At 36.7% G+C, this 25,798-nt stretch overlaps 1 protein-coding gene across 2 annotated transcripts in view; it reads left to right on the top strand.

The window, feature by feature from the left end:
- Positions 1-25,798, top strand: part of FAF1 (Fas associated factor 1) — a 449,320-nt gene that overhangs the window by 18,360 nt on the left and 405,162 nt on the right. Inside the window, exon 1 of one of the 2 annotated variants that reach the window (XM_077779703.1) lies at positions 11,530-11,634. The exons of the other annotated variant lie outside the window; for it this stretch is intronic. Within the exon in view, the coding sequence (XP_077635829.1) occupies positions 11,632-11,634 (3 nt within the window). The 5' untranslated portion in view covers positions 11,530-11,631. Of the gene's footprint in view, positions 1-11,529; positions 11,635-25,798 lie in introns of those variants that run through there. 2 annotated transcript variants of the gene reach the window in all.

The following is a 25,798-nucleotide window of genomic DNA, read 5'->3' as shown; positions in this document are numbered from 1 at the left end:
TTGTGCTAGTCAAATGTTCTTTAAGAAATAATAAAAAGGCCAGGCACATGGGTGGCTCAGTTCATTGAGCATCTGACTTCGGCTCAAGTCATGATCCTGCTGCTTGTGCGTTTGAGCCCTTCATCAGGCTCTGTGCTGACAGCTCACAGCTTAGAGCCTGGAGCCTGCTTCAGATTCTGTCTCCGTCTCTCTGCCCCTCTCCCTCACTCAAGCTCTGTTTGCTGTCTCTCTCAAATATAAATAAAAACATTAAAAAAAAGAAATAATAAAAAGGCAACACATACACACACACCACATTCAGTGCTCTTCACTTCTTCCATAGATCCACATTTCCATCTGGTATCACTTTTCTTCAGCCTAAGGAACTGCCATTAGCATTTCTTATAATGTGTAGGTCTGTTGACAACAAACTCTTATGTTTTCTGAAAATGTCTTCATTCTTACTTTTGAAGGATAATTTTGCTACATATAAAATTCTAGTTTGATATTTTTTCTTTCAATACTGGAAGATACTATTCCATTTTTTCCTGTATTTATTCCATTTTTTCTTATGGGAAGTTAATTACTATTCTTGTCATGTTCTCTTCAAGGAATGTCTTTAAGACTTTTCATTTTTGGTTTTCAGCAATGTGATTATGGTCTGCCTATATATGACTTCCTTAGTATTAATCCTCCTCGATGTCCACAGAGCTTGAATCTGGAAATTTATGTGTCATACCAAGTACCTGCAAAGGTACTGAAAAATCTTGCCAGTAATATCCACACAAACAACAGGACATCTTTGGGGACTTTTTTTGTTTAATAGAAAGAATGCTAGGAGCACTTCAAAAGAGGAAAAAAGATAAAAACATTAAGACAATTACCACTATTACCTTGACATCAATTCATGCCAAGTTTTAAAACAAATACTTTATAAATCCTTGGAAAGAAATGTATAACCATTATAATAAATGATGCCAAAAGATTTTTTAGTAATTTGACCTAAATCTCAGTAATTTATATATATACCCTAAATCTGGATTTTAATAAGGCAACTGACAAAACTTTTTATTAATTTTTAAAATAACATACAGAAATAAAGATGAATGCTACTAGTTATATAGTATCTTTGCAGCATGAGTGCCCTTCATCTAATTTCAATTTAGTTTGCTTCAGTTCAGTAAACACTGCTAACCTGGTATTTGGCAGGCACTGAGTTAGATACTAGCAATATAGAGATGAATATGACATAATTCCAAACCTTGGGACACTCAGTGTTAATGGAATGATGTTCATTACATTTGCAAATGACGCCAAGCTAAAACAGCTAGTATTAAGATGACAAAAGCAGGATCCCAAAAGTCAATCATATCCTTTTCATGTTCATCCTATTTCAGTAGTTTACTATTCAGTGAGAACACACTATATGCCAGAATGTGTGCTAGGCATTAGGAATACTAAGATGAATAAGATCTAGTTCCTGGCTGTAAGGAACTCACACCTTAATAAGAAAGACAAGGAAATATTTACATAGTAAGGTGATAGCTGCAATAACAGATGCATGCATAAGAATGAAATAGAAAAGAAAAAAAGGAATGAAATAGAGAAGGAGTGGGTAACTGTAGAGAAGCCTTCATAAGAAGTAATGCCTATGCAGAACTAAAAGAGATAAATAGAAGACTGGGAGGTAGGCATTGGGAGAACTGCAAAGTCAAAGAGACATGACATAAATTCAAGAAAAGTACAAGCATCAAAGTGTCACTACAGAACAAGGCAATGGGAAAAGCATAGCCTACAAAACGCCAAAAAAGAAAGAGCTTTGCTAGTGTGCCAATGAACTTGACCTTCATCCTGTATAAGCAAATAAATATAGAATTCAAGAGAAGTTAGGAGTGAGACTTGAGAAACGCAAATGATTAAATTTAGGATGAGGGAGATATGCCTTACCTTTTTGTGGTGCATATAGCGTTTTAAGTTTCTAGCCATTAAAAACCTCAAAACTGTAAGGTGACTGCGTTAATAGTAATGTAATGTACAAAATTAAAGGAGAGGCCCTTCTGCTCTGCGCCTAGCCTTTTTTGGAATGTTGTATTCACTCCCAACCTCCTCCATTGAAGTGTGCCATTAGTAAATAAAAATATCCGGAGAAAAGCAAGCTAGTGATAAAGAGTAGTGGAAGGAACTAGAAAATTAGGACCCCAATAGTAGGAGTTAATGGTAACATAGTTCCTTTCATGTGACAGGGAAAGAAATTCTGTACAGATCTAGAGTAAAGAAGCTATAAAGAGATCAGCATTTATTAGCTATTTTAACTGCCTTAAGAAGTTACAATTACTAATATAATTACCTAGTATAATGCCAGTTACATAGTATAATGCCTGGCACAGAGCAGGTATTCAGTAGATTTTTGTTCAGTGACAGTATGAATCAAAGAAGAAAACATGAATCAAGACAGTGTCAGGTAATACATATTTCTCTGTCTTCCTAATATCCTCACATCACAGTACAGGTGGAATCATACAAGTATCTGTTGCACAATGAATGTCTGGTATACCCTCAGTAGCATACTTCTAGATTTATAGCACTAAGAATTAAAGGTGCTGTTTTTATCCAGCACTGTCACCAACACCACCAAGATTCATGGTATTCCCATCCCTTTAATCTTAATTTGACAACAGCAACCAGAAGAGAGGTAATTTTGAGTAAATGCTTTGTTGGGCAAGTCCAGAGCATCCTATCTGGGATTATTAAAGCAATGGTAGAAAACCAAGCAAGATCCATGACTCTACAATTTCAGACTTTCCCCATGGGTAACATGCAGCATCTGCAATTGTGAGATGTGTCCTGGCCAGCAGGGAATTCCTTGCAGCTATCTTCATGAAGGTCTCCTAAAAACTCAGTAGGAATACATATAGAACTGAGTCCCAGGGCCAACTATGTATGTCACTATTGCCCTTTCATCAAAGGATGACTCTATCCATGTCAGCATACCTTCAGACTCCATCCCCTGGAAATGCCAAGGCTCTGCTATAATCAGAGCCGGCCCCCTCTCTCCCCCCTGCACCACTGCACAGGTTAAAAATAAATAAAGAGGGGTGCCTGAGTGGCTCAGTTGACTGAGTGACTGACATCGGTTTGGGTCATGATCTCATGGTTCTGTTGGTTCGAGTCCTGCATTGGGCTTGCTGCTGTCAGTGCCGAACTTGCTTTGGATCCTTGGTCCCCCTCCTTGTGCACATGCTCTCTCTCTCTCAAAAATAAACATTAAAAGAAAAAAAGCACCAATAGAGGAGATAAAATAGACTACTGAAAAATAGGCTTAACCTTAAAGAATGTAGATAAGGAAGAATAACTGAACAACAATTGAGACATTACGAACAAAAAGGTGGACAAACTTGTCATATTAATGATTACGTTAAATGTAAACAGACTAAACACTAATCAGAAGGTAGAGACTCTTCTTAGAAAGGTTCCAGAACCCACCCTCACCTCATCCACTGATATTTTCAAGAGTGTGGCATGAACTCAGCTGCCACTTTCTAGGAGCCAGCCTGTACTCCCTTTCCCGGCCTCCCTCATTCCTTCCACCCTCTCCCCATTTGTAATTAAAATTGTTTAAGGTAAGACAAGAAAAAAAAAAGATTGGATAAACAAGAAAAACTGATCTATATTGTTTACGAGAGGGGCATTTGAAGTATAAAGATCCAGTTAGGTTGGAAATGTAAGGTGAGAAAACCTATACAATGTAGATACTAATTATAACAAAGCTATTATATTTAATATCAGGCCAAGTAGACTTTAAGGAGTATTGCTAGAAATAAGGAAGTTCTGGCTTACTTTTCTACTTTCTAATCCTGGGTAAATCATGTGGCCTTGTTTTCTCATCTATAAATTGCAGTTAATATTTGAGCTCTTATGTTAGGCATTTTACCTGTGTAATTATCAATCCTTGTAATAGCCTTGCAAGATGATTACTATTCTTCTTAAAGTTGCAGGGCTAATAGTTGGCAAAACTCAGATATGAAGCCAGTTCAGCTTTAATTGAGACTTGATTTTTTTCTTTTTAACTACACATTGTTTTCTGTCAACATACTTTCCTGTGAAGGACTATTCTCCATACTTTGCTTCTATAAAGATCTACTCCTATGAAGATAATACTAATCAGCAGAGCTCTCCTGAGGTCACCTATCTATTCATCATGCCCTTTTGAAATCCATTTATCATGGGGCGCTTGGGTAGCCACCCTTAGTTGGTAAAGCATCTGACTTCAGCTCAGGTGATCTCACAGTTCGTGGGTTCGAGCCCCGCATCAGGTTCTGTGCTGACAGCTCAGTGCCTGGAGCCTGTTTCAGGTTCTATGTCTCCGTCTCTCTCTGTCCCTCCCCTACTCGTGCTCTGTCTCAAAAATGAATAAACTAAAAAAAAAAAAAAAAGCCATTCATCTTTAAATAATATAAAAATAGCTTTATTCAAATGTTATTGATAGGCTGTGATTGAGAATTTTTAATGTTGGCATTATGATTTTATTGTTCATTAGTACATTTAAAAAATGTTTATTCATTTCTGAGAGAGAGCATGAGTGCTGGGTGGGGGGATTGAGGGAGTGGGGAACAGAGGATCTGAGGCAGGCTCTGTGCTGACAGCAGTGAGTCTGATGTGGGCCTCAAACTCACAAACCATGAGATCATGACCTGAGCTGAAGTCAATGTAAACCAACTGAGCCACCCAGCACCCCAGTACATTTTATTTTTAAGTAATCTCTACACCCAACATGGGGTGCAGACCTAAAACACTGAGATCAAGAGTTGGATGCTCTACCTACCAAGCCAGCCAGGTGCCCTCATTGTACATTTCATTTATTTATTTATAGAATTTTTAATGTTTATTTTTGAAAGAGAGAAAGAGTGCGTGCTTGTGCATAAGCGGGGAAGGCAGAAAAAGAGGGAGACACAGAATCTGAAGCAGGCTACAGGCTCTGAGCTCCAACCTGTCAGCATGGATCCCAACACCGGGCTCAAACCCACAAACCACGAGATCATGACCTGAGCTGAAGTTGGATGCTTAACCGACTGAGCCACCCAGGCTCCCTTCATTGTACATTTTAAAGATGCCTCTCTCCTAAAATAACTTTGTTAGCTACAGCCACAAATCCCCCTAAGTCAGTGTTAATTTACTTGTATTATGATTAAGCTAAATGCAAAAAGATGAAGTAGCTTAAATTATTGGAGTCCATTCAGAAAAAGATACTGGTATTTGAGAGCCTACTGTGAACTCTTTATATAATAAACTGCATAATGCATGTTATTTGCCTCTTAGAGTTGTAGAATATAAATTACTGATATTTGTTTAGTCTTTTTCCATCATATTTGTATTTTCTGGTCAGACTGAATACTTACAAATTACAGTTTATAGTAATGTTATAAAAAAGCCAAGTATTATTTGTTCATGTTTATTAAAAAATCTTACAAAACTCTAGATGTACTTTGTTGTGTAAAGTACTATGAAGCCTGGGAACAGGAGCTATATATTTTACCCACAGTATTTCCAGACACTGTTTAGCCCATAGTAAACAGTCAAATACTTTTTGGAAGTTGTTTTTTTGCAATTATTGTCCCCTAAAAGCCTTGCGTAAAAATTAGTATGTAATGAAATTCCCATAAAGATGTGTTAAATGTTTGCTCCCTCTTGTGGTTATAAAGGAGAATGTAAGCTCTTAAAATGAATCTGTTCTCTAGTTCTTTTTTATTTAAAGATGTACTATAGTGTATAAAATTTATCAAAATTTTTCTTTTCTTGGAGAGATATTAATCCATACACCTTTGTCAACTCAATAATTTTTTTAGCGCACATACAGTCATAAACATGCAGAATTTGTGCTCAAGAAGTATAATTTTTTAATGTCCAGGATAAAGTTTATATATTATTAAGTCAGAACTTAAGAGCACTTTTTGAGCATACCCTTTCTGCTTTCCTTTATATAAATTATGTGAATGATGAAATAGCTTTTTTCTGTTTTAGTTCTAAAACTATTAGTTTTAGTAATACATGAGGGTATTACTGAGAATATTATTTCCTAATGGTGTTAAACATTCCTTGATTTGATCAAAGTAAAAACAAATGTCTAATTTTTTTGTCTTCACAGATTTTATTTTGTTTTATTTTATTTTATTTTATTTTATCTTAATTCATTTCATTTCATTTCAGAGTGTGAGCAGGGGAGAGGGGCGGAGGGAGAAAGAGAGCATCACAAGTAGGCTCCATGCTCAGTGAGGAGCCTGAGCAGGGCTTGATCCCAGGCCCTGGGATCATGACCTGATCCAAAATGAAAAGTCAGATGCTCAACTGAGTCACCCAGATGCCCCGCCTTCACAGCTTTTAAATTCAGAACACCTGATGTTTTTTTAAGGCATAATATTTTTATTCTAAATAATTATTGCAACTGAGACTATGAGCAATTGGGCCTTAAGAATGCTTTAACATGTAGAATAATTTTTTTAACACACACGTATATATATCCTTCATGTTCTTTTTTCTGCATGCTTAGAGACACTCAAATTACTTTGTTAGACCTCTTCGTTTTCTGTATACTTCAGTTATTAATAGAAGTTGACTTTCATTTTGAGACTATTTTTGGAATAGAAACAATATTTTCACCATTGCAGAAGAATTGTACTCCCTGTGTCAAAGACAGATAGCATGCAGTAAATATGCAGTGTAATGTGGATGTTGGACTGTCAGTAGGGCTCACTTACAAGACAGCTGACTTGGTCCTGAAACCATTCTAGCTGTATGATCCAGGTCTTCACCTCACCAAAATCAGTTTGTCTGTCATTAATTAAAGCAAGCAAGCAAAAAACAAAATGTTGTGGTATAATATTCACAGAGCAAAGAACACAAATCATAAAAGTTTCATGAACTTGTACAAAATGAATACAACCCATTAAACCAACACTCAGGTTAAGAAAACAATATAACTTGAGAAGCCTTTTAGTCATTATCTCCTCATGCTCCAGGATAACCCAGTACTTTGAATCTAACATATATGTTAATTTTCAAACATTATATGCAGGAAACCATACAGGCTTTTAAAAAAATGTTTGTTTTTGAGAGAGCATGTACATGTGTAGTGGAGGGGCAGAGAGAGAGAGTGAGACGGGATTCACAGTGGGCCCTGTTCAGCAAGGAGCCTGTCATGGGCTTGAGCCCACAAACCATGAGATCATGGCTTGAACTGAAGTTGGATGCTTAACCAACTGAGCCACCCAGGCGCCCCCAGTAGGCTTTTAAAAAAAAATTGTGGCTAAATATATATAATATAAGATTTATTATATTTTTGTTTTAGCCATTTGTAAGTGTAGAATTCAGTGGCATTAGGTACATTCACACCATGCACCATCATCTGTCTCTAGAATTTTTTCATTTTCTTGAACTAAAACTCCCTACCAATTAAACATTAACTCTTCGTACCCCTCTCTCTCCAGTCCTTGGCAACCCCATTCTACTTTCTATCTCTGTGGATTTGACTATTCTAGCTACCTCATGTAAGTGGAACCCTATAGTAATTTGTCCCATTGTGTCTGACTTATATTAGCATAATGACCTCAAGGTTTATCCGTGTTATAGCATGTGTCAGAATTTCCTGCCTTATTAAGATTGAATAAGTTGTTGTTTGCATATACCATCTTTTATCTGTTCATCGGTCAGTGGACATTTGGGTTTCCACATTTTGGCTGTTGTGAATAGTATAGCTGTGAACATGAATGTACAAATGTCTATTCAAGTTCCTGCTTTCAGTTCTTTTGGGTATACACCCAAATGTACAATTGCTGGATCAAATGGCAATTTTGTATTTAATTTTTTGAGGATATGGTAGGCTCTTGTCATGTTTATTTTGTATTTTGTGACCTTATAAATTTCCTTACCACTGTAGGAGGTTTTCTTTTAAAGAATGCAGAGGATTTTCTCTCTACAGTCATTTGTCTGTGATAAAAGATACCTTACCTACTAACTTAGGACTTTTTTCTTGCTTTATCACATTGGCGGGGATGTCCCATGCAATGTTGAATAGAACTGGTGATAGCAAACATTTTTGCCTTGTTCTTAGGAACAATCTTAGGAAGAAAATACTTGCGCTTTCACTGTTAAGTATAGTGTTACTGTAGGCTTTTTAAGTAGATTCTTTCATCAAGTTAAGGAATATTCTTTTTTCCTAGTTTTATTATACGTGTTAAATATTGTCAACTACTTAAAATATTTATTTTGAGAGAGTGTTCACGTGCGACTGGGTGAGGGGCAGAGAGAGAGAGAGAGAGAGAGAGCGAGCGAGAGAGCGCGAGCCTCCCAGGGAGGCTTTGCAATGTCAATGCAGAGTCAACGAGAACAGATCTCACAAACTGTGAGATCATGACCTGAGCTGAGATTGAGTTGGCTGCTTAACTGACTGAGCGATCGAGGTGCCCCAGATACTTTTTTTTGAAGTCTCTTCTTTTTTTAAAGTAATGTCTACAACAAATGTGGGGCTTGAACTCAGAATCCTGAGATCAAGAGTTGCATGCTTTTCCAACTGAGCCAGCCAGGCACCCCATCAGATACTTTTTTTATTTAAGTGAGATTAACATTTAGATTCTCTCTATTATTTTTGTTGTTATGGTAAATTACACTGATTTACTCATGTTCAATCACCATTGCTAGGAGAAACCCCACTTGGTCATGATGTGTTATCTTTTTTATAACGTGTGTGTATATATATGTGAATGTATATACCTACAAACTCACATGCACATACATACACATATTCCTGGACTTGATTTTGTTAACCACTTTTGCATCGATATTTATGAGGAAGATTAGTCCAGATCTGGAGAAACTGTGGGTGTATCTTTTCCATGTCAGCTAAGTGAGTTAGCAGATCATTGACAATATATATGAGCTACAATAGCACCTTGTAGACTTTTTGAGGTCAATAATGCTTGTTTCTCATCTGCTGCCTTTTTTTTCTTATGGCCACTCCTGACCCAAAACCCCTCAGGGAAGAAGTTTTCAGAAATGTAGTTTCAGCTTAGATAAATCTGAGATCATCTTGGCCATACTTCCTATACTCTTTTTTTCTTGTTGTTGTAGGGATTATAATATAGTTGGCTTACTTAGCACAGTCTGTCTTGAATTCTACCACTTCATGTATAATAGTATGAACTTTATAAGGGTATACTCCCATTTATTCTGTCCCAGCCTTTGTTTTATACTTGTCATATATTTTATTTCTACATGTTATAAACCTCACAACGCATTGCTATTGTTTTAGTTAGTTTTAAAGAATTGTTCTTAATGAATATAAGCAACAAGTGTCTTGTATTTACCCACATACTTACCATTTTTGGTATGCTATACATTAAAGATCCCATCTGGTATCACTTCCCTTCAGCATGAAGAACCTTTTACTGTTATTTGAATGCAAGAAATATCTGTTGGTGAGGAATTTTCTCAGCTTTCATTTATTTGAATATTTCTTTATTTTTTATACACATTTTTTGTAAGGAGTTAGATGCAATGGTAACTGTGTTGGTATGTAAAAACATTTTGGCAAAGTATGAAAGTTGTTAGGAAAATCAAGTCTCTGTTACATCATTTTATTACTCTGCTGTTTTTAATAAGTAAAAGTCCATTTATTATGTTGTTTATAACTTAAAAGTGTTCATTTGTGTGAAATTCACATTCAGTGGCATGCACTTATCTTAAGCAGTTTGATGTTTTTATAGCTGTATGTACCTCTTTATAACCATCACCCTAACAAAGACATAGAATATTTGTTCCAGAAAGATTCCCTCATGTCTACTCCAGTCAATCCCCATGTCTCATAGGGAACCACTGTTCTGATTTCTGTCATGATAAATTAGTTTTGCCTTTTACCGGACTTCATTTACATGAAGTCCTACAGCATGTAGGTTTTTGCATCTTCTTTCCCTCAGCATAATGCTGTTATGTTTCATCCATATTTTCATATATATGTAATTTAAAAAATTGCTGAGTAGTCCATTACCTAAATAAAGGTAGAGTACATTTTTTATTGCTCTAGAAAGGTTCCTTCAAGTGTCTTCTAATCAATCCCTTCACGGGAATCTACAGGAATGATTTTTTATCACTATAGATTAGCTTGCCTTGTTATTAGACTTCATATAAATGAAGTCATATATCATGCAGTCTTAATCTGACTTTTCTCTCAATTGAATGCTTTTGAGGGTCATCAGATATATGTGTATTATGAATATTTTCTTTGAGTTTGTGTTTTGGCTTTTTATTTTATCTTAGAGCCTGCTATGTTTTTCTGAGATGTTACCTCTGGACTGATCCTGAAGTGTAATTTTTGTCTTGAAAGACTGCCAAATATTATGCTCTTTCAAGGCTTTTTTATACTAAGGTTTATAGCTTTCTGACCTCTAGAAGGCTAGAATTTAATAAATGTTACTTGACAGAAAACTGGTGTTACGTTTGAAGCCCCTCCGCATTTAAAAAAAACATTTTTACAAAATGTTTTATTCATTTCTGAGAGAGAGAGAGAGAATATGAGCAGGGAAGGAGCGAAGAGAGAGGGAGACACAGAATCTGAAACAGGCTCCGGCCTCTGAGCTAGCTGTCAGCACAGAGCCCTACGTGGGGCTCGAACCCACGAACTATGAGATCATGACCTGAGCTGAAGTCAGATGCTCAACCGACTGAGCCACCCAGGCGCCCTGAAAGCCCCCCAAATTTTTATAAGTAATAATAAGGCAAATAATAGTATAAGGCAGAATGAAATTAAATAAAAATCATTGTTATAGACAGAGTCGTAAAAGAACAGAACAGGAAGAACCATGTGCATGATACATGAGGGACTTTAAGCCTTAATGGCTTAAAATCCAAGTTATCTTTTGGCTTTTCATCTCTCACGTATCAAAATGGAATGTGATGAAATGCCAGGTAAAGCTGTCAGTCTTTTTGTTTTGGAGCTCTAATTTCAGTAGCTTTGCAAAGGCAATTTGCCAGTTGGCTAAGTGTGAAAAATTGACATTGAAAAGTGGACAGTTAGAGAATAGTTTTAATTCACTCTGTTGTCATTTGCTTATTTAGAGGAAAGTTTAGCTTATATAAAAAATGCTTTTTTTTGGCCTGTATAAATTTATATACTTATTTATATGCCTATGATATCATAAACAGAATTCCTGTTTGGTGTATTTGAAAGTAAATGGAGAAAAAGATCTAACTTTAAAATTCTGCTAAGATTGAATCATAGTTGTTAATGCCAGGTTCTGATATTTTTGTGAAATGTGACTCAAATAATGAGAGAGATTGGCCGATTTATCCCAATCCATGGCTTAGTTCTTTGCAAACGTAAATACTATTTGATTTTTGTCTATTATCTATCAGTGATAGTGTTCTGGGAAGTTGATTCAGAATAACAGCTTCACAGGAGGCAGATTTGTTAACTAGAATATTAATTTACAACAGGATAGACATTTTTACATTGACCACAGTACTTGTAACCATTATTCAGACATCCTCTTCTTGGTATTAGGATACCTGAGAAACCAGTTTGGTCATCAGAATATGGATTGGTAAATAGGGAAGCAGAGCAGAACAAAGTGCATGGATTGGTTTGGAGGATAGCTTACCCAAGCTATGGTAAGTCTAGAATTATTCTTGTTCTATTTCTAGTGTTTAGATAATCATGCCATAGTTCTATGAGTACTGTCCTTTAGTATCTTTAAGATATCTTTATAGTAACTCTTGGTCAGTAATGGGCAAATTCTTACTTTTTGATTCTTCTTTCCCCACATTTGGTGTACCCTTTTGTTAAAAATTTATATTAATGTGATTAGTTTGACTGATACTTACCTTTGGCTGCTGATAGTTTACTCTTTTTAAAAAAAAATGTTTATTTATTTATTTTGAAAGGAGGAGAGAGCTTGCTCAGGGGTATGGGCAGGAGAGTAGTGGCAGAGAGAAAGAATCCCAAGCAGGCTCTTTTGCTGAGCTCTGAGCTGACATGGGGCTGGATTGATTTCACCAACCACAATATCATGACTTGAGCTGAATTCAAGAGTTCAAGCCCCACATTTGTCATGGAGTCTACTTAAAAAAAAACAAAACAAAACAGAAAACAAACTGGGTTGATGATTGGTAGTATCAAACTGCTGATTGACAAAATGTATATACATTTGCACTGTGGGACTGTTTGGTATTTATTTGCATTTAACAGCTTGTGAGTATATTACGTGAGTACAGAATTATAGGCAGCTTATTTTGGAAAATGGTAGAGACATGCTTTATTTTTCTTAGTACACACACATTGCCAATAAAAGCATCTATGTAGGTTGTTAGAATTAGACTAATGATGTTAAAGAACAATAACACAGCAACCAGGCTTAGTAAAATTTAAAATAGTATATAATTCAGTAACCATAATTTTCATTTTTATTTGTGTGTGTATGTGTATATGTAAGTAAATAAGCAATCCTCTATGCCCAACGAGGGGTTTCAACTCACAACCCTGAGACCAAGAGTTGCATGCTCTATCAACTGAGCCAGCCAAATGCCCCAGTAGTTCTTTCTAACGACAGTAAAACTTTTGCACTGAGTTAAAGTGGTTTACCTGAAAATATCCAGCAACAGTTGGGAGGTGGGCAAGGCTCTCTTTCCATTGTATTGGTGGTTCTGAATACACTTTAAATTTTTTTTTAATGTTTTATTTATTTCTGAGAGAGAGAGACAGTGTGAGCAGGGGAGGGTGAGAGAGAGAGGGAGACAGAGTCCGAAACAGTTCCAGGCTCTGAGCTAGCTGTCAGCACAGAGCCCAACGCGGGGCTCAAACCCACGAACTGTGAGATCATGACCTGAGCCAAAGTTGGTCGCCCAACTGACTGAGCCACCCAGGCGCCCCCTGAATACACTTGGATAAGTGTAAGAATCACCTGGGATGGTTAGTAAACTAGGAGCCCTCCTTCCAAAAAGTCTGATTCAGTAGTATGAGGCAGAGTCTAAATACCTGTATTTTTAAAATTCTTTTTTAATGTTTACTTGTTTAAAAGAGAGAGTACGAGCACACAAGCAGGGGAGGGATATAGAGAGGGGGAGACACAGAATATGAAACAGGCTACAGGCTCTCAGCTGTCAGCAGAGAGCCCAATGCAGCGCTTGAACTCATGAGCCACTAGATCATGACCTGAGCCAAAGTCAGACACTTAACTGAGCCATTAGGTGCCCCTAAAAAAATCTGTATTTTTTTTTTAAATTTTTATTTATTTCTAGGAGAGAGAGAGAGAGACAGCGTGAGCAGGGGAGGGTCAGAGAGAGAGGGAGTCACAGACTCTGAAACAGGCTCCAGGCTCTGAGCTGGCAGTCAGCACAGAGCCCGACGCAGGGCTCGAACGCACGAACCGCGAGATCATGACCTAAGCGAAAGTTGGACGCTTAACTGACTAAGCCACCCAGGTGCCCCAAAAATCTGTATTTTTGATAAGCATCCCAAGTAAACCTGATGCAGGAGGAATAAGGACCATACTGTAAATAACTTTTTAATCTACCATGCTGCTTCCTGTGCTGTCTGTGATAGTGACTTGTTACGTTGCTGCTCAAGCCCTTCTCTCTTCTTTCTGAAGAGACCTTGAAATCATAGTGTCCTTACAATTGTAGTACTGACAATAAGTCTGCTTTGTGTTGTGCTCCAGTCCTCTAAGCGTTTTGCTTTCGAGTATCCCTTGGATATATCTGAATTTTCTCGTAATGTGGAAGATAACTCATGTATTACTCTTTTCTTTCATTTTTGACAATTATTAAATTAAAAATCTCTCTGACATAAATGTATGTTTTAATGAAAATGAATCTTTAGTTTCCTAACATGACTGCTCTTTCCCGTCTTTATCTTTTCTTTCCATGTTTTCTTCTCTACTTATTCCTTCCTCCCATCTCTCCTATTATGTTTCTTTTACCAAACTATGAGCTTCTTAAGCTTAGAATAGAATCGGTGCTTAATAAATGTAATGAATAAGTGAATAATAAGTCTGTATTTTCTAAATATTATTAGTCACGTGTAAGTTTCATGGGCGTTGTACTCATTCATGGAAAGACATTTTTCTTAAAAATGATAATAATAAGGAAGAATTCAGGATAAGAGTCAACTTAGTGGAAACTGGAAGGTGATTAGGAATTATCACTCTGGAAGCTTCAAAGATACTAATAATGATGTAATTTTTTAGTTGGTTGGTGGGTATATTAGTATCAATAGGTGTTTGGAAACTGGCTGTTCATCTTAGCTCAAATAGGGAAATGTGAAATATAAACTGTCAGGACTATTTGTAACGTTAAGTGGGATGGTCTCTGTACTTGAGATGGTGGACTCTAAAATGAAATCCACTAGATTTGAAAACTTGATTTCATTGAGATTGGAAGGAAACTCTCAACACAACTAAGCATTACAAAGGGCTTAATTAAATGAGTTATTTTAATGTTTGTTTATTTTTTGGAGGGGAGTGGCAGAGAGAGAGGGAGAGAGAGAATTGGAAGCAGGCTCTGTGTTAGCAGCACAGCGCTCAGTCCCACAAACTGTGAAATCATGACTTGAGCCTAAATCAAGAGTCAGATACTTAACTGACCGAGCCACCCAGGCACCTCTTAACTAAATAGGTTTTTAAAAGTTGTAGTAAAATACTATTAAATTTTTCATTTCACCATGTTTACATTTACAGTTCTGTGGCATTAAGTATGTTGACATTGCTATATAACCATCATATCATTCATCTCCAGAACTTTTTAATCTTCCCAAACTGAAACTTTGTATCTATTAAATGATAGCTCCTCACTCCCTCATTTCCCTAGTCCCTGGCAACAACCATTCTACTTTCTCTGTGAATTTAACTAGTCTAGGTGCCTCTTATAAATGAAATCATACAGTATTAGTCCTTTTGTGTCTGATTTATTTTACTTAGCATAATGTCCTGAGTTCATCCATGTTGTAGCGTTTATTACAGTTTCCATCACTTTCATGGCTGAATATGTTCTGTTCTATGTATATACTCCATTTTGTTTATTCATCTGTCAGTGGACACTTAGGTTACTTCCATGTTTTGGTTATTCTGAAAAATGCTGGTATGTAAATGAATGTATGAAGCTCTGTTTGAGTTTCTGCCTCAGTTCTTTGGATATACACCCAGAATTAGGATTGCGGGATCATATGGTAAGTCTGTGTCTGATTTTTTGAGGACTTCCATACTTAATTAAACAGAATTTTTACATAGTTTTCATTTATACAACTAGTGCTGTGAGGTTCCAGAGGAGAAAGTTGCAGGAAATAGCCTATATCTACAGGTTTTTGAGAGAGCAAGCTGATGGCAGCCAGACTATAAAGAATGTAGTGGAGACATTCCTTTGTCTTTGTTCGAGGAAGCCAGGAAGACTTAAACTCTGTAGTGGTTAGTATCTGTTGCTGTTACTGGATTTATCACTTGAGATATATTACCATATAAATAACATGGTTGTGTGACAAATGGAGTCCTTCCTATTCTTATCCTCCTCCCTTTAAATGCTCTGTTGTATTGTGATGCCTGGTCAATACCATCAGGCTCATTTCCAACATGAGCCAGTAGTAGCAGAAGGAGATACCAGTTTTCGTTTCTCATGGCAGGAGCTGTGCAAATGCTGCCATCTCCTCGCTGTGACTGTCATCCAGCGAAGCCTGTGCAGCTCCCATCATATACAGCTGTTATTTCTGGAACCTTGATGCATTCAGGATATCAATTGCATTGATTTCACCTCCTACATAAGCTGGTTTTATGCATGAAAAAGTAAAAGGCTTATAATATTGGCTACCTCAAGAAAGAAGCCAAAGTACACATGGTGGAGAGTTCCATATACCACTACGAGTAGGAAAATAAAATAACCAAGGTCTCAACAAGAGAGACCAAGAGACACCATTCAAAGAACACTTTCTGAACGGACAGGCCCAGGACAGTCAATGAGCCTTCTTTGTGGTACAGCAGCATTCACAGGTGCAGAGTGCATAAAAAGCTTTTAAAACTAACAAGAGATAGAAAGCTAACCATAATGATGAAACGGAAGAATTCTCCTCCAAAGAAATTCCAGGAAGAATTGACAGCTAAAGAAACTGCTCAAAACAGATATAAGCAAAATAACTAAAGAATTTAGAACAATAGTCATAAAATCAATTGCTGGGCTTGAAAAAGGGATGGAAGACAACAGAGAAACTATTGGCACAAAGACTATGGAGCTTAAATATAGTTGTGATGAATTAAAAAACTGCTGTAAATGAGATGCAAAATAAAATGGAGGCGTCCAATGCACGGATTGAAGAGGCAGAAAGAAGAATAAGTGATTTAGAAGACACAATTACAGAAAAGAAGAAGCTGAGAAAAAGAGAGATAAACTCATCCAGGAACAGGAAAGGAAAAGTTCCAGAGCTCAGCGATACAATCAAACGGAATAATATCCGTATCATAGGAATTCCAGAACAGGAAGAGAGAGGGAAAGGCTCTGAAGGAGTCCTTGAATGAATTATAGCAGAGAACTTCCCCAATCTGGGGAAGGAGACAGACATTGAAATCCAAGAGGCACAGAGAACTCCCATTCAGACGTAACTTGACTCGACCTTCTGGATGACATATCATAGTGAAACTGGCAAAATATAAGGAAAAGAGAATTCTGAAAGCAGCTAGGGATAAAAGGGCCCTAACATACAAAGGGAAACCTATGAGAGTGGTTATAGGCCTATCTACTGAAACTTGGCAGACCAGAAAGGAATGGCAGGAATCTTCAATGTGATGAACAGAAAAAATAAGCAGCCAAGAATCCTCTATCCAGCAAGCCTGTCATTCAGAATAGAAGGAGAGAGAAAAGTCTTTCCAAATAAACAAAAGTTGAAAATTTGTCACCACTAAACCAGCCCTACAAGAAATCCTGAGGGGGGACTCTCTGAGGGAAATGTCGCAAAGAAGGCAAGATACCAGAGACACCACCGCAAGAATAAATCCCACAAAGGATACGATGACTCTAAACCCATATTTTTCAATAATAACGCTGAATGTAAATGGACTAAATGCCCCATCAAAAGACATTGGGTAGCAGAATGGATAAACAAAATCCATCTATTTGCTGTCTACAAGAAACTCATTTTAGACTGGAGGACACTTTCAGATTGAAAGTAAAGGGATGGAGAAATATCTATCATGCTACTGGAAGTCAAAAGAAAGCTGGAGTAGCTATACTTATATCAGACAAACTGGATTTTAAAGTAAAGGTAGTAACAAGGGATGAAGAAGGGCATTATATAATAATTACAGGTTCTATCCATCAGGAAGAGCTAACAGATACAAATGTCTACGCACCAAATACGGAAGCACCCAAATACATAAAACAATTAATCACAAACAGAAACACTCTTATCGATAAGAACATGCTAATAGCAGGGGACTTTAATACTCCACTTACAGCAATGGACAGATCAACTAGACAGAAAATCACTAAAGACATAATGGACTTGAATGACACATTGGACCAGATGATTTGACAGATATGTTTAGAACTCTGCATCCTGAGGCCATAAAATTCACTTTATTCTCAAGTGCACATGGCACATTCTCCAAGATAGAGCACATACTGGGATATAAAGCATCCCTCAATTTGAAAAGAATTGAGATCATACCATACACACTTTCAGATTACAATGATATGAATGAAACTCGGAATCGATCACAGGAAGGAGTCTGGAAAAACCTCCAAAAACATGGAAGTTAAAGAACATCCTACTAATGAATGAATGGGCCAATCAGGCAATTAGAGAAGAAATTAAACAATATATGGAAACAAATGAAAATGAAAATACAACAATCCAAACTCTATGGGATGCAGCAAAGGCAGTCCTAAGAGGAAAGTACATTGCACTCCAGGCCTATTTCAAGAAATTAGAAAAAGCGCCAGTGCAAAATCTAACAGCTCACCTAAAGGAACTAGAGGGAGAGCAACAAGTGGACCCCCAACCCAGTAGGAGAAGAGAAATAATAAAAATCAGGGCAGAAATAAACAATATAGAAACCAAAGAAACAGTTGAACAGAGCAATGAAACCAAGAGTTGGTTTTTTGAAAAAATAAACAAAATTGACAAACTTCTAGCCAGGCTTCTTTNTATACACCAATAATGAAGCAACAGAAAGAAAAATCAAGAAACTGATTCCATTCACAGTTGCATAAAAAACCATAAAATACGTAGGAATAAACCTAACCAAAGATATAAGAGATGTGTATGATGAAAACTATAGAAAACTTATGAAGGAAATTGAAGAAGACCCAAAGAAATTGAAAAGCATTCCATGCTCATGGATTGGAAGAATATAGTTAAAGTGTCATTACTACCCAAAGCAGTCTACAAATTCAATGCACTCCCAATCAAAACTGCACTAGCATTCTTCTCAAAACTAGAACAAACTATCCTAAAATATGTATGAAACCACAAAAGACCCTGAATAGCCAAAGTAATATTGAAGAAGAAAACCAAAAATAGAGGCATCACCATGTCAGACTTTAGCCTCTACTATAAAGCTGTAATCATCGACTATATGTTATTGGCACAAAAACAGACACATAGACCAATGGAATGGATTTGAGAACTCAGAATTGGACCCAAAGGTATAAGCCAGCTAATCTTTGACAAAGGAGGAAAGATTATCCAATGGAAAAAAGACAGCCTCTTTAACAGACGGTGCTGGGAGAACTGGACAGCAACATGCAAAAGAATGAAACTAGATCATTTTCTCACACCGTACACAAGAATAAGCTGAAAATGGATAAAGGACCTGAATATGATACAGGAAACCATCAAAACCCTAGAGGAGAAAGCAGGAAACAACCTCCTTGACCTCCACCGCAGCAACTTCTTACTTGACATATCCCCAAAAGCAAGGAAATCAAGAGCAAAAGTGAACTATTGGGACCTCATCAAGATTAAAAGCTTCTGCATGGCTAAGGAAACAATCCATAAAACTAATAGCAACCAACGTAATTGGAAAAGATAGTTGCAAATGACATATCAGAGAAAGTGCTAGCATCCAAAATCTATAAGGAACTCACCAAACTCCAGACCCAAAAAACAAACAATCCAGTGAATAAATGGGTAGAAGATAAGAACAGACACTTCTCTAAAGAGGACATCCAGATGGCCAACNTTTGAAAAAAAAAAGATGCGGTTTATCTATACAATGGAATACTACATGGCAATGAGAAAGAAAATCTAGCCATGTGTAACAACATGGATGGAACTTGAGGGTGTTTTGCTGAGGAAAATAAGTCAAGCAGAGACGGACAGATACCATGTCATTGCACGTATAGGAGGATTGGGAGGAACTTAATGGAGGACCATGGCGGAGAAGAAGGGGAAAAATAGGGGGGAGAGGGAGGGAGGCAAAACATGAGAGACTCTTGAATGCGGAGAACAAACTGAGGGCTGACGGGGGTGGGGGGGAGATGACGGGGTGTTATGGGCATGGGACGGCACTAGTGGGGATGAGCACTGAGTGTTATATAGAAACCAACTTGACAACAAAGTATTAAAAAAAGACGAAAAAATGCTATGTTATAGGTATAGTTTTCTGTTTATTGCAATTCCTTTTTTCTTTTAATATTTTTTTAATGTTTATTTATTTTTTGAGATAGAGACAGAGCATGAGCAGGGGAGAGGTAGAAAGAGAGAGGGAGACATAGAATCCAAAGCAGGCTCCAGACTCTGAGCTGTCTGTTAGTACAGAGCCTGACGCGGGACTCGAATTTATGGATTGTAAGATCGTGACATGAGCTGAAGTCAGGTGCTTAATGGGCTGAACCACCCAAACGCCCTGCAATTTCTCTTTATTTATTTATTTATTCTAGTTTTTATTAGGTATCCAAATATTCCAAAATTTTTTTTGTTATGAGACCAAAATTTTTGCCAGTGTATGTACAATGATTCAATTCCTGAATATACAAAAGATGTGTTATTTAATTCCTTTGAAAGGCATTTATTATGATGAATTATACTAGAGTTAGTTACAGGAAATGGAGCTACAAAAATAAGCAAATGTTACTCAGATCTTTGAGAAGACAATATATAAAGCAAATGATTAGGATTTGAGATACACATACAGTTCTAAGAAAACATAAGTAATTTTTTCAGGGGTTAGAGGCTAGGGATGGCTAGGGAAGGGAAGGCTTTACAAAATTAGGTGTTTTGAGTAATAGAAAAGATGTTAAAGTCACTGTAAACATAGGAACTAACTTGAATAAAAGGTGGGGGTAGTTAGAAAATGCATTAGATATGAGTAAATATTATTTGGCTGTGTGCTTGGGCTAAAAAGATGACTAAGACATGGATCCTAAATTTTTAAAATCTAGTAGGAGAGATAGAAGATTTATAGACAAATCATTATATAATCATTGTATATAAATGCCCAGATTTCATTGGAAAGTAGTACAGAGATGGACCTAAAGTATCAGAAGTAATTGCCTGGATCTCTGTGTCACATATTTTGTCTGATTTTTAAATTTGTGTCAGACAAGAGAGTAAATCCAGTCACTGTTGCTCTGTCTTTGAGAATTCTTTAAATATTTTTTGTTGTTGTTAAATAATTAATGTAATTATATGGTTACAAACTGAAATCTGTGCATCAAAGTATAGTCAGAACATTCTAGCTTACTTTGTTTTTCTTTTTTCCTTTTCCTCCCTTTTTTAACATTAAAAAGTCCTCTGTTTTTCCGTTGAAAAAATAAAAGTGAATATGTTTATTGTATTACCAGATTTTTTTTGTTTAAGGTTTTTTTAAAAACATTTATTTATTATTGAGAAACAGAGAGAGATAGCATGAGCAGGAGAGGGGCAGAGACAAGGGGAGACACAGAATTGAAAGCAGGCTCCAGTCTCTGAGCTGTCAGCACAGAGCCTGACGCGGGGCTTGAACACAACAAACTGGAAGATCATGACCTGAGCTGTCAGATGCTTAACCAACTGAGCTACCCAGGCACCCCTATGAGACTTTTTTTAAGTTAAAAAACATTTTTAATTTACTTTTGAGAGCACATGAACGGGGGATGGGCAGAAAGAGAGGGACAAAATCTGAAACTGGCTCTGTGTTGACACCAGTGAGCCTGATGTGGGGCTTGAACTCACAAATTGTGAGATCAAGACCTGAGCCAAAGTTGGACATTCAACCGACTGAGCCACCTGGGTGTCCCTACATTCTTATCAGTCTTAAATGATAGTACAGTAACAAATTTTCTATAACTTTGTCTTTTTATATTCCTTTTTTTTTTTAATTTATTCTCAGGTTAGTTAATATATAGTGTAGTCAGGAGTAGAATCCAGTGATTCATCACTTACATGTAACATCCAGTGCTCATTCCAACAAGTGCCGTTTTTTTTAATTAAAAATTTTTAAATGTTTATATTAGAGAGAGAGAGAGAGAGAGAGAGAGAGATGCAAGGAGAGAGGGAGACACAGAATCTGAAGCAGGCTCCAGGCTCTGAGCTGTCAGCAGAGCCCACATGGGCTCGAACTCATGAACCACAAGATCATGACCTGAGCTGGTCGGATGCTTCGGTGACTGAACCACCCAGACACCCCCCAGCAAGTACCCTTCTTAATGTTCATTTCCCCCACCCCCCCTTAACCCTCAGTTTGTTCTCTGTATTTAAGAGTCTTCTATGGTTTGCCCCCTTCTCTTTTTTTTATCATATTTTTCCTACCCTTCCACTATGATCATCTCTTAAGTTCCTCAAATTCCACATATGAATGAAATCATGTGATATTTGTCTTTCTCTCACTGACTTATTTCGCTTAGCTTTATATCCTCCAGTTCCATCATGTTATTGCAAATGGCAAGATTTCATTCTTTTGATTACCAAGTAATATTCCATTGTGTATATATGCCACACCTTTTTTTTAANCTACTATACGTGCAAACATATGATATTTGTCCTTCTCTGCCTGACTTATTTCGCTCAGCATAACACCCTCAAGGTATGCCACACCTTCTTAATCCATTCATCAGTTGATGGACATTTGGGCTCTTTCCATAATTTGGCTGTTGTTGATAGTATTATTATAAACATTAGGTTGCATGTGTTGTTGATAGTATTATTATAAACATTAGGTTGCAGCACTCCCATATCCTTTGGATAAATACCTAGTAGTGCAATTGGTGGGTCATAAGGTAGTTTTATTTTTAATTTTTTGAGGAACCTCTACATTGTTTTCCAGAATGGCTGCACCAGTTTGCATTCCCACCAACAATACAAGAGAGTTCTCCTCTCTCCGATCCTTGCCAACATCTCTTGTTGCCTGAGTTGTTAATTTTAGCTATTCTGACAGGTATGAGGCAGTATTTCAATGTGGTTTTGATTTGTATTTTCCTGATACTGAACAGTGTTGAACATTTTTTCTTATGTCTATTAGCCAGCTGAGTGTCTTGTTTGGGAAAGTGTCTATTCATGTCTTCTGCCCATTTCTTCACTAGATTATTTGTTTTTTGATAGTTGAGCTTAGTAAGTTTTTTTTTTTTAATAGTTTTTGGATACTAACCCTTTATCTGATATGTCATTTGCAGATATTTTCTCCCATTCTGTCAGTTGCCTTTTAGTTTTGCTGACTGTTTTCTTCACTGTGCAGAAGTTTTTTATCTTGATGAGGTCCCAGTAGTTCATTTTTGCTTTTATTTTCCTTGCCTTTGAGACATGTCTAGTAAGAAGTTGCTGTGGCCGGGGTCAGAGAGGTTTCTGCCTGCATTCTCCCAAAGGATTTTGATGATTTCCTGTCTCATATTTAGGTCTCTCATCCATTTTGAATTTATTTTTGTGTATGGTGTAAGAAGGTGGTCCAGTTTCATTCTTCATTTTTCTGTCCAGTTCTCCCAGCACCATTTACTAAAGAGACTGTCTTTTTTCCACTGGATACGCTTTCCTGCTTTGTCAAAGATTAGTTGTCCATATATTTGTGGGTCCATTTCTGGGTTCTCTGTACTATTCCATTGATCTATGTGTCTGTTTTTGTGCCAAGACTGTACTATTTTGATGATTACAGCTTTGTAATACAGGCAAAAGTTTGGAATTGTGGTGCCTCCAGCTTTGGTTGTCTTTTTCAACACCACTTGGGCTATTTGGGGTCTTTTGTGGTTCCATACAAGGTTTAGGATTGTTTGTTCTAGCTTTGAGAAAAATGTTGGTGTTATTTTGATTGGGATTGCGTTGAATGTGTAGTTTGCTTTGGGTAGTATTGACATTATAACAATAATTGTTCTTCCAATCCATGAGCTTGGTATGTTTTTCCATTTCTTTGTGTCTTCTACAGTGTCTTTCATAAGCTTTCTATAGTTTTCAGTGTACAGATCTTTTACCTCTTTGGTTAGGTTTATTCCTAGATATTTTATGTTTTTTTGGTGCAGTTGAAAATGGGATTGATTCCCTGATATCACTTTCTGTTGCTTCATTATTGTTGTATAGAAATGCAGCCAATTTCTGTACATTGATTTTGTATCCTGCAACTTTGCTGAATTCACATATCAGTTCTAGCAGCTTTTTGATGGAGTATTTTGGGTTTTCCATATAGAGTACCATGTCATCTGCAAAGAGTGAAAGTTTGACTTCTTCTTTGCCAATTTGTATGCCTTATATTTCTTTTTGTTGTCTGATTGCTGAGGGTAGGGCTTCTAACATTATGTTAAACAACAGTGGTGAGAATGGACATCCCTGTTGTGTTTCTGATCTCAGCGGGGAAAGCTCAGTTTTTTTCCCCAGTAAAGTCAAGTGTAGCATGAATTCTACATGCATATGCAAGTAGAAAAATTTTAAAAAGGAAGAAACCTTAAATATTGACCTAAGCTTGTCAGTTTCATTTTTCACATATGCATTCCTCTCTTTTCTCTCCCCAGTTGTCTTTTATTATCTGCAGTGTCTCTCCCTAGATTTTATTTCTCAGTGCTTGTTATTTTATTTATTCTATAATTCTCCTTTTTAGTGGGGTCTTTGTCTGGTTTTAGAATCAAGGTAATGCTGGCTTCATAGAATGTTCCCAATGTTTCATATCCCCCTTCCCTGCTTTAATCCTAAATTTATCACAGTCTTTAAATATACATATTTAAAATACTTACCTTGTGTATTGTTTGTATTCCCCTTTTACAATGCATGTGTAATGAGAGCAGAGTTTTCTGTATTTTTATTCACTGTATCTCTTGGGCTGAGAACACAGTTGATGCTCAATAATTATTTGTTGAATTAGTAAATGAAGGCATGAAGTGAAATAAGGTTGAGGAGACCTGTCACTCATTAATTTTTTTACATACCCTCTCTTGTTGTTGAGGTATACTTTTACAAAATAAAATGCACAGATTTGAAGAGTACAGTTTATAAATTTCAACAAACGTATATTCATGAAATCATAACTCCAATTAAGATAGAGAACATTACTGGGGCACCTTGGTGGCTTAGTTGGTTGAGTGTTCAGTTCTTGATTTTGGCTCAGGTCATGATGGCAGGGTCATGGGATTGAGTCCCCTTATTTAAGATTCTCTCTCTCTCTCTTCTTCTGCCTTTGTCCCCGGCTTGCTTGCTTTCTCTCTCTGAAAAGAAAAAAGATACAGAACATTCCTATCATCCTAAAATTTTCATCATGTATTTTCCTGTCATTTCTCCAACCTCTAGAGAAGCAACTGCTATTCTCATTTCTGTCACCGTAGATTAGTTTTTTCTGTTTTTGAATATTATGTGTATGGAATCATACAGCATATGTTTTCTTATTTCCTTTTTGTACTCAACATGATGTTTTTGAGATTTATCCATGTTGATGCATGAATCAGAAATGCATTCCTTTTTTACTACTGAGGTAGTATTCTGTTGTGCAAATATATCACAATTGATGTATTCATTTGTTGATGGATATTTGAGTTGGTTACTTTTTGACTCTTGTGGATAAAGCTGAAATTAACATTCTTATATAAATCTTTGGATATTTCATTTTATGAAAATTTTTACTTCTCTTGAATAAATCTTTAGAAGTGGCATTGCTAAGTCATAAGGTAATGTAGTATCTATTTAGGAAAGTGCCCAATGGTTATTCAAAGTTATTTCCCATTTTAAAATTCCCCAACAATGTATGAAACTTACTAAAGTTTTTTGTTTTATTTTATGTTTTTCTTTGTTTGAAAGTTCGTTGATTTATAAATGTTCTTCCTAAGAGGCACTGTGGTAGGGAGAAACAATAAGGATGCTAGAAATAGGCCAAGGTTGGAAAAATGTTTTAAGTGTTAAAGCAGTCTTGTTCTGTGATGACATTCTCCAGCGACGAGGGAAATATGTATATATTCCTCAATATCTTGGATAGAGCTGTAGATGGAGTTATTCCCTCTGTGTAATATTTACCTACTTTTTGAAGATTAGAATTGGTATGTAGTTTGCCAGTTTGAAATGGTGACATAGGAAGCTCAAATCATCTATTCCCATGGACACACCAAATCTATAGCCACATATGGAAACATTTCCTTTGAAAGAAATCCATAAATGAGCTGAGTGACTCCTATTCATTGGGTAAATGAAATGAAGAAGTCCCAGTTTCTCTCTGACAAGAAAAGGGTTTGGAGCCCACATCTGGTACCTCAACTTTTAAAGACTTCCACCCGAGAGATGTGCCCCCAAAATATCCTGCTTTGAAAGAAAATGGCCTTGTGTCCATGAGACCCACAAGGCTATAGTGAACTCAGAGATGGCTTTTGAAGGGCTTTCATTGACTCACTGTGGCTAACCCCCCCCCCCCCAAAACCACGC

The sequence above is a fragment of the Crocuta crocuta genome, unplaced genomic scaffold (genome assembly GCF_008692635.1).
Source record: "Crocuta crocuta isolate KB4526 unplaced genomic scaffold, BGI_CrCroc_1.0 scaffold168, whole genome shotgun sequence".
Taxonomy (NCBI): Eukaryota; Metazoa; Chordata; class Mammalia; order Carnivora; family Hyaenidae; genus Crocuta; species Crocuta crocuta.
Note: the sequence above shows the minus strand (reverse complement) of the source record. Positions and strands in the feature narration are given on the sequence as shown.